Source organism: Argiope bruennichi, chromosome 6 (assembly GCF_947563725.1).
Source record: "Argiope bruennichi chromosome 6, qqArgBrue1.1, whole genome shotgun sequence".
Lineage (NCBI taxonomy): Eukaryota > Metazoa > Arthropoda > Arachnida > Araneae > Araneidae > Argiope > Argiope bruennichi.
Window position 1 is genome coordinate 54,486,722 of NC_079156.1, and position 10,722 is coordinate 54,497,443.

General features: G+C 30.8%; 1 protein-coding gene across 1 annotated transcript in view; it reads left to right on the forward strand.

The window, feature by feature from the left end:
- LOC129971746 (uncharacterized) overlaps positions 1-10,508 on the forward strand; it is an 82,171-nt gene extending 71,663 nt beyond the window's left edge. The window contains exon 2 of the mRNA XM_056085722.1: positions 8,826-10,508. Coding sequence (XP_055941697.1) covers positions 8,826-10,508 — 1,683 coding nt within the window. The remainder of the gene's footprint in view (positions 1-8,825) is intronic.
- Positions 10,509-10,722: the final 214 nt, after the last annotated feature.

Sequence of the window (10,722 nt, forward strand, 5' to 3'; positions counted from 1 at the left end):
ATTCATAATCGTAGAAGCGAACAACTTTTATACTAAAAAAATTTGATGTTATTAACATACAAAATAAAACAAGTTATATTATTACAGAAGGAATTAGTTATTTTTACGCTCACTCTATTTTTGTATTTTTCTTTCTTCTCTTTATTTACTTTTTTATATAATGTTTACTATCTTTTTCTATTTTATTTACTTATTTTTTTTGTTATTTTACCTTAATTTTTTCCATTCCTTTTATTTATAAATTTAACCTTACTGTTTTGTACCTTAATATTTTTATATTTGTGAGTCCGTAAGGGCAAGACTAATTAACAACCAATTAAGGAATAATGTTATTCATAAGGATATTATTAGAAATATTTTTTTGGATAATCGTCAGATTTTTTTCTGTGAAGTTGACGTAGAAAAATATCGGACATTATCTTCTTGAATGTCCAAATACTGACTAATAAGTAAAACACATTTTCGTAATAATTTTAATAATATGGGAATTTTGGAAATGCTTTTGTATAAGAATAGAACATAGAGGAAAAAAATATTGCTCGAAACATATACAGGGAAATTTTCTGCGTGTTTAAATTTAAGTATACATCTTTTTCCTTCTTTGGACTGAATTTTCAGTTCTTGAATTAATTAGATAATCCTCTTACCTGTATAATGTTTGCTTTATTATCTTATTTATTATTTATTTTCCATTCCTTTTAAATGAATTATTGAAATTTTTCTATTGTTATTATTTTATAAACCCAATTTTTTTTATATCTACTGCTTTGAATACATGAATACTTAAAGTATATGTTAAATAATGCGTATAGTAAAGTATTATATACTTTACAGTAAAGTACTATAAAGTATATAGTAATACAGTTTTCCATTTTGTGCTATTTTTATATTGGATTATATATCAGTATCAGACCTGAATCGTGCATAATTCGATTTGTTATATTTTACTATCATATATGTTCTTAGATTTGTTTATTCTGTTATACTCTGAAAAGTGACATTTTTTAAAATCTTTTATTGTTTAATGCATTTTAGCTCAGTTTCCATTTTCACGATAATGTTGCAAATTTAAGAACCGGTGGTTCTGAAAATATTTTCAGTGTCTGCTTATTTAGTCTGAGTGAATCCTCTGCAAGTGGTTATCAATTCAGCGCATATTTGCCACCTCATTTCTTCTTGCTGTGCAGTATTACAATTCTTTTACATTCCCACTTGTATGATTTCTCATCGTTTACAGCACTTTTTGTTGGTATGTACTGATTATGGTTAAATGGTAATAAATATAAGAGGTTTTACTCTTCTTACAGCTTATACCACTCTTCCTGTGTTCCCTTGAAAACTGTAAAAGCGGGGTAATACTGTATTGTTATCAAATAGTTTCGGAGATGTTTCTGAAATGTCTTGTTTGGTGTGTAATTAATATCTATTTTGACAGCTGTCTCTAACTAGCGACATTTATCGATTTCTCATCGAATGCGGCTCGAGGTTAGGGCTTTAAATATACTAGATTTTTAGACCTATTTCTCGCATTTACTGAGCAGACGATTTTAATCACCAGTTAGAACATTTCGTTTCCGATTGCTGTGTATTTTAATTGTGAGTGTAATGAAATCAATTCGCATGGCGTTGCACGGTAATCGTGACTTTTAACTTCATCTGCAGACTTCTGTTGTAATGCAAAGGGGGTAATAGATAGATAAGTGGACGAGCCTCGAACACTCATTCCGTTGTCTGAAGTTCAATCCTGCTTCTTAATTCCAACATCGTCTGTTGTTTTTAAACTCCCACTGAATCCTCCACTTTCCACTGAAACTTCACTTTCAAATTTCTGCATCATCTTGCGTAGGGCACCTGGAGACATTGGATCCCTTCGTACCTGCTTAATGCGACGAAATTCCTTTAGAGCTGCAACGGCGTTTTGTTGGTTCTGGTAGAACAATTTCACCAGCAGTCTTTTAATTGCAACGTAGACATGACGACCAGAGGAGAAACTAATGTTCGTGCAGAATCCGTCTTCCTTTTATACAAAGAAAAATGGCAATAGACATTCGCCGTAACTCAAATTATATTTCACGTTTTCAATATATGCAAATAAACGCCATTTGTGTTACAGCATTATCTATTGGTGAATTTTTGTAGTAAATTTTTCAAATTAATAATTGTAAAGAATTATCTTTTGTTCAAATTTTATCTTATTTGGACTAATAGAACGCATTTTTAGAGCCCTCTGAAGTGGGTAACGTATTTCTTGCTAACCTTGTGTGTGTGTGTGTATATATATATATATATATATATATATATATATATATATATTTGAAAATCATTCATTAAAGCAAGAAATTATCGTACCGTCCAAACTTTGCATATGTATTACATTATAGCTGGTTAAGAGAAATTCCACATTCACTCTCATAGTGGCTGAATAAGTAACTTCTAATCCATAAGAGATAGTTATTTTCAATTAGAAAAAGGCTTCAAATGAAAAGAAATTGCATTGTTTGAGCAATGAATTTATTTCTAATAAATTTATGAGACTTCATTATATAGTCCATCTAGTCCTTATATTAATATTTAAATATTTTTAGTACTCTACAATTTTAAACAAAGAAGATCCATTCTTCTGCTACAAAAATTTGAGAATAATAAACCTTCTTTGACAGAAGAATAACCACACAAGGCTACTCTTCCACACCTAATCAAAAGCTTTCGGATTAAATTTTAATGATGAGTTCTATAGGACATTTCCGGCCATGGTACAATCCTTTCCGTGGGAAGCACGTCCCGCCATCGGAAAGAAGTTGCCGACCCTCACCATTTCTATACCTACTCGGGTGGCGAAAACCAACCATCATACAGGAAGCTTCTTATACTTGTTGTTATTGGCGATAGGCGAGGATCAAACTCGCAACCTTTGGGTTCGTAGCCGAGTAACAAGACCACTAGACAAAAGAAATTTCTCATGTCTCGTAGCTGTTATCTGGCTTATAAAGCGTCACCACATTACTCCCCCTCCAGTGCGTCGGAGGTGAGACGAACGATTTTTTGTCCTGTTTTTGCTGTTATTAGTGGTGATATATTGGATGTTGCGCCTTATCCATTTTTTTTGTTGTTGTTGGCTGATTATTTATCAGCTTCATTTTTTTTTATTGGCTGATTATTTATCAGCTTCATTTTTTTTATTTATTGCTGGTAGAGGGCGCCACAACAGTTGTATGAAGGTTTGCGTAATTTGCGTCATCGGGTCACCAATGTAGCTATTGGCGATAGGCGAGGATCGAACTCGCAACCTTTGGGTTCGTAGCCGAGTAACAAGACCACTAGACAAAAGAAATTTCTCATGTCTCGTAGCTGTTATCTGGCTTATAAAGCGTCACCACATACTCATTTCTGAGGTACTCCCCGGTAGGAGTGATAGGAGAATAAAATGTATACAATATTTTAATAATTTTTAGACCCTCTCAATGGCCACCACATAAAAAAATTAATCAGTGAACATTTATTTCTTGTAGAAACCGTTGATTGGCCTAAAATAATAAAATTTAAATTTTCATGTCTTCAGTCACTGAAGAGTAAAATGCTTTTGTATCAGGATTATTCTACTGAATGTAACTAATATGACCGGATTTATCTTTTGAAAATAAGTATATATAGATTTTGTAATTTTTTTTTTAGCAACAAATAATTATTTGTTTCATTTAAAACATTTTTGCGTTCATAAGGGCATGCCGATATGCAATGTGTTTGGAAATTAGTTAAATCAAGAGTAGAATAGAACCCTATTTATTAACAAATATTATTTGAAAATATTTTGTAACTGTTTTTAAAACTATTAATAGTATTTTTAAATGTCATGAGTGCCATATACATTTTGTAGAAAAACCGCCAATTAATAGACGTCGTTTCCTCGCAAAGAATAAGTAATAAAACTTAGATTTTCATAGTCAGTTTCTACTACTAAAGAGTAGAACGTTTTTCTTTAGTTTTTGTTAGTATCTCAAAACCATTCTACTGAATATGACTAATATGACCGGAATTGTCTTTAAAAATAAGTATAATGATACAGATTTTAAAATCTTTTTAACAGCAAATTATTCCTTGTTTCATTCAAGGCATTTTTGAATTTGTAAGAGGATGTTGATTTTTAATGGGTTTGAAAATTAGTTATTAAGAAACCCTATTATTAGTATTATGTATTAATTATTAAGAATGGAACCCTATTTATTAACCCTTTAAAGGGCCATTTTTTTCTAGTCATATTATGTTTAAATATTTTTAGACTTGAAATTAGAATAAGAAAAGGGATTCATTTAGCTTATTAGATAAATTTAATTCAATTTTATTAATTAATTTGGTTAATTAATAATTAAGTAACAAATCAAGACACGTCATTTGTGTGAGATAAAGAACTAAAGCATCTAAGTTTCTGTCTTTCTAAAAAAATGTGTCAGAACTTATGCAACCTACATAATTTCATACAAAGATTGATAAATGTAGTGGAAAGCATACTTCCCACGGCCACAGAAAGGGTTCACAAAATATTATTTAAAACCATTACATAACTTCTTGAAACCATTAATATTATTTTTAAATGTTATGCATGATATATACATTTTCTCATTTTTCATATACATGCATTTGAAATGATTTTTATATTTTAAAATTCATGCATAGACTATTAAATACAGTTACAAATCCCAAGGGACAATATTAAATTCCTCTCGGAAATTTTCCAATACCATCAACTGTTGGTTCTGTGCGATATTTAAAATAAAAATATTAATTCACCGTTAAAGACCCGCGAAGTTTATCCTGTGCAAATTTGCCCGGAATACTCTTCTACTTCCATTTCTCTAATCCTGACTCGGTGAGTCAACAACTTCCAGTAGACTCACCTGTTCTATCGTTTAAGGTTCAGTTGCTATGGCAGCCAGGAACGATGTCTGCAGATGCTTTTCTCGGCTCCAAGGGGATTAATTTGAGATTTTCACCAACATTTTTGTATATTATATCTAAGAAGAGTGCAGATAATATTTGAAGTCATATAAAAAAGTGAGGAGGGATTTAAATAAAACATTAAAAAAAAGTTAAGTATTTTTTTTTTTTAAATGAAGCGTTTTTTCGGAATTTTCTCGCATTTCCTAATATAAGGGTGATATTTGCATAGCAGAGGTCTTTATAAAGATGGATATTCTTTAAACTAACACATCTAATTCCTATATGTAAATCGCATATTTTTCACAATGTTATTGCAGAATTTTATTATAACGAATAATATATGTATTACGAATTGCACTAAAAGATGCATTTCTAGATGGGCTTATTATCCTGTTAATAGTATTTGAAATGTGAATGTTGCAGACTAACTAAAGAAAGTTTAGTATAAATTCTCATGCACACTGGTACAGCTCTTAAAATATATTATTTGTTGTATACTTTAGATATAAATATATAATATTACAAATTTTATTTCTTTTCTATTGTATATTCATTATTCATAACATTCAAATCAAAAATAAACCTAAAATTGGATTGAAACAAGCAATTATCCACTAACAGAAAGAAATGCAAAACCAAATAAAAAAAATGCTGGAGGAAAATACTAACAATCTTCGATTTGGTCCGTGAATGGTGAATATAATGAATTAGCAAAAACATTAAAAGTTGAAGACATCTGTTTTTTGATCTTTGCAATAAAATTGTGTAAAGAAAATATAAATAAAATGTTTACGATAACATAATTTCTATTCATGCTTTGATTTAGTCGCATAATCGATAAATCAGTCAATTTAAACATTTAAATAGTTCCCGAGTTGCTTGATGTTAAAATATAAATTTGAATTTGAGCATCTGATAATGAAGTATAACAAAGTAACGGGGTGTTTTTTAACCTGATTTTGCTTAACAGATATCGCTAAGATTTTCAATTATACATGACAGATGCAGTGATATTAAAATTAAAATAAAAAGCTGCAGTTTAAAGGGAAATAAAGAGAAAGAATTTTACAAGAAAAAAAGTGTTCGAGCAATTAAATGCAAATGATTATATAGTCTTCAAAAAAAAAAGATCTTAACTTAAAAGGAAACGTTCGTAATATCTGATATATGACGATTCTTTTGACCACAAGGAAGACACCCTTAGAACATCTTATCACAATGTGAAGCATTTTCTACGGTTATTTTCAGTTCGGTTACTATACAAGCAATGATGACTTCCTGACAAAGTCTATGGCACGTCCCAAAGAAATGATGACACAAAAGATAATTTCAGACTATTAAGAGGTCACATGCAGAATATACATGTCAGTATCGAATTCGCATCAATGAATGCGAATATGTTTGACAGTGTCTTGCATTAACTGGATTACTGCATGGGTGCTGTCCAAGTATCCAAGATGAGTCTAAGTGCAATTATTACATTAATTTTAAATTGCTGCTATATTGTGTTCAGCCTTATCCTCCTCGCATCATAATTTACAAGAACTTTAGCATCATTTGCAATCAAGTCAAATATTTTGAATAATTCTGCATTTTAAAAAAAGAATTTGTAATACTCAGTAAGATTAAACAAAATTTTTGCTTAATCTAATTGTGCATGGAATAAACTAATATTTTAATCAGACAGAATGGTAATTCTTATGCAAATAAACAAGGTGATTTAAAGGAGATTTAAATGACGAGAATGAAAATGCATTGTCAAACAAATGTAATAATGGAATATACATCAAGTGATGTGTAATTCAGATTACGAACTTTTAATCAGGTTGAAAACATGTAGACGAATGCAAAATAATGACCGGAAATCACTGACCGAATGAGTGGGAGAATGCATTAAATTTCTGAAATCTTAACTAAATGATTTTTTTTATTCAATTTCATAAATTATAATGAATTTTTACTACGCAAGTACATGCACCCTTTACCGTTACGGCTCATGGATTGTTTAACTTTTTGGAAAATATCAGGTTTTTCATTGATATCTGCAATAGTGATGGATTCTTTCGGCAAAGTTAGCATATATATCAAATATGTAAATTCATCATGTTGGCATATCCATCAAGCATTTGTAGACTCCTGCATGTTCTTTATAGACCCTCGGAATTTGGAATGACTTGTGAAATCCACCGCAGCGTTGGCTAGCAGCAGCACTCTCTAGCTCATCCAATTAGTGTTCCCATCCTTTCTTATGATTTTCGCATTTTTTTTGTGCCACCTATTTCCACTAAGACTATGTGAGCTAAATGTTGAATCAGACTGATGATATTTTCCGTCAACATCAATAGGATAGTACTTGTTAAAAATAGTACTTATTATATATGCAATTTTTGGGTAATCTTTTTTATCGTAATGTAAAAGTATTGTGCATTTAGTTATCTTTTTTTTCATTGATGAATCTGGTCTGAAATAGGGTTACTACCTGAATATAAGAATCAGAATCCCATTTCAGATTTCCTACATTTAGATTATTTCATTTCAAAATAATTATATGTAAAAATGGGCAACAGTAGTAAAACAGAACTCTCCTTGTCTCCAAGTTTGGATTGTTTAATGCATCGATATTCACTGAATCCTAATGTCTGATTCTTTTCCGTTCTGTAATTTTTCATGCATATTTTATACATGTGCAAGTAATTAACATTTTAAATCAAGGAAGGTGGCTTAGAAAAAAGAATGAAATTAAAACAGCATGTATATAATTTAATTCTCTTAGTTACTTAAGTCATTACAATTGCATATACCCAGCCTCCATATTTTATTTGCTAAAAGCACTAGAAAAAAATCTCCCCATCACAGAACAGCCAAATGAATGTCCTCATAGATATAACTTTTAACTCGGGGATTCCATCATAATTCAGAAAAGTCTCGAATAATTACTTTGCAGTGCTTTTAATAATTCTTGCGAAGCCGCTGCCATGAATTTTATTATTTTTCTTCCGCCATTTCTCGATAGTGCTAATTCATCAAGGCCCAAATGATTTAGTAGCTTCACTTAATGGAAGGAATATTTTTCTCGTGGCTTTTCAGGGGCTTTTTCGTGCATTATCAGCAACGCAGCAATTTTCGAATTTTCTCAGAATTTCAATCGATTTATTAGAACCGATGTGAAGTGAAAAGGCACGCGATTTATAAGGCGAACGCGAGAAATCCTTTCATGTTCGAAGAACTTCAGTTTTGGCGGGAATTTAATAAGAGACCTGCCGAATATTCCATCTTTGTCATTTATTTGGCGCGGGGAAATTTACAGAATATTTAAATATCTGATACATAGATTCTCCTAGAAAATTCCGAACAATGATTTGACATAAGAACTTGCATACATTTCTTTAAAGTATTCATATTTTCTGACTCTGAAACAGGATTGAAAAAGTTTCCAGACGATTCGCAATCACATTTGTCTGCTCAGTGTCTGGAATATTTTATCAGTGTATTTGGTATCAAATTTAATGGAAAATTTTCTATCCCTAGAGAATGAAATCTGATCGGTTCAAAATCTAATTGCGTTTACAGCTCAATAACTTTAATAAAGCTGAAATATATAATATTCATATTTAAATCGTTTAATTAAGTGAATAAGCATACATTTTATATTTCTAATATAAGTGCCGAACTAACCGCATTTTATATGTCTAAAAGAATATCGTGTAATAGATTTAATTTCAGATTATCCAAACTTGTCAATAATAAAATTGGAGCTGGTTATGACTATACATGCTACATATTTTGTTTCCACAGATAAATAAAATACTGTAGATAAATTATAAATTCGAAAAACACTCTTTGAAAGTAATTTCGTGAATTTATAGTAGTTTGCTTTCACATATACGAAGTATACAGAGAAGTACTGTTATTGTCTCAGAGTTATAACAGAGAAGTACTGTTATTGTCTCAGAGTTATAACAGAGAAGTACTGTTATTGTCTCAGAGTTATAACAGAGAAGTACTGTTATTGTCTCAGAGTTATAACAGAGAAGTACTGTTATTGTCTCAGAGTTATAACAGAGAAGTACTGTTATTGTCTCAGAGTTATAACAGAGAAGTACTGTTATTGTCTCAGAGTTATAACAGAGAAGTACTGTTATTGTCTCAGAGTTATAACAGAGAAGTACTGTTATTGTCTCAGAGTTATAACAGAGAAGTACTGTTATTGTCTCAGAGTTATAACAGAGAAGTACTGTTATTGTCTCAGAGTTATAACAGAGAAGTACTGTTATTGTCTCAGAGTTATAACAGAGAAGTACTGTTATTGTCTCAGAGTTATAACAGAGAAGTACTGTTATTGTCTCAGAGTTATAACAGAGAAGTACTGTTATTGTCTCAGAGTTATAACAGAGAAGTACTGTTATTGTCTCAGAGTTATAACAGAGAAGTACTGTTATTGTCTCAGAGTTATAACAGAGAAGTACTGTTATTGTCTCAGAGTTATAACAGAGAAGTACTGTTATTGTCTCAGAGTTATAACAGAGAAGTACTGTTATTGTCTCAGAGTTATAACAGAGAAGTACTGTTATTGTCTCAGAGTTATAACAGAGAAGTACTGTTATTGTCTCAGAGTTATAACAGAGAAGTACTGTTATTGTCTCAGAGTTATAACAGAGAAGTACTGTTATTGTCTCAGAGTTATAACAGAGAAGTACTGTTATTGTCTCAGAGTTATAACAGAGAAGTACTGTTATTGTCTCAGAGTTATAACAGAGAAGTACTGTTATTGTCTCAGAGTTATAACAGAGAAGTACTGTTATTGTCTCAGAGTTATAACAGAGAAGTACTGTTATTGTCTCAGAGTTATAACAGAGAAGTACTGTTATTGTCTCAGAGTTATAACAGAGAAGTACTGTTATTGTCTCAGAGTTATAACAGAGAAGTACTGTTATTGTCTCAGAGTTATAACAGAGAAGTACTGTTATTGTCTCAGAGTTATAACAGAGAAGTACTGTTATTGTCTCAGAGTTATAACAGAGAAGTACTGTTATTGTCTCAGAGTTATAACAGAGAAGTACTGTTATTGTCTCAGAGTTATAACAGAGAAGTACTGTTATTGTCTCAGAGTTATAACAGAGAAGTACTGTTATTGTCTCAGAGTTATAACAGAGAAGTACTGTTATTGTCTCAGAGTTATAACAGAGAAGTACTGTTATTGTCTCAGAGTTATAACAGAGAAGTACTGTTATTGTCTCAGAGTTATAACAGAGAAGTACTGTTATTGTCTCAGAGTTATAACAGAGAAGTACTGTTATTGTCTCAGAGTTATAACAGAGAAGTACTGTTATTGTCTCAGAGTTATAACAGAGAAGTACTGTTATTGTCTCAGAGTTATAACAGAGAAGTACTGTTATTGTCTCAGAGTTATAACAGAGAAGTACTGTTATTGTCTCAGAGTTATAACAGAGAAGTACTGTTATTGTCTCAGAGTTATAACAGAGAAGTACTGTTATTGTCTCAGAGTTATAACAGAGAAGTACTGTTATTGTCTCAGAGTTATAACAGAGAAGTACTGTTATAATTCTCAATAGGAGTTTTTTTTTAAGAATCTCCTAGTTTTTGATCTCTCTAGGTGCAAAAATTTTATTTTGGAATTATGTCTGAATGATATACCTTTGTGGTTTTTATACCAAATTTGTAGTTGCTGTTATCAAATTTTGGATGAAATCGAATCAGAAATATTTTGTCTGTCTATAAGTTCGATTATACGAGAACACCATAACTGAAAATTAAACAAATTTTAAG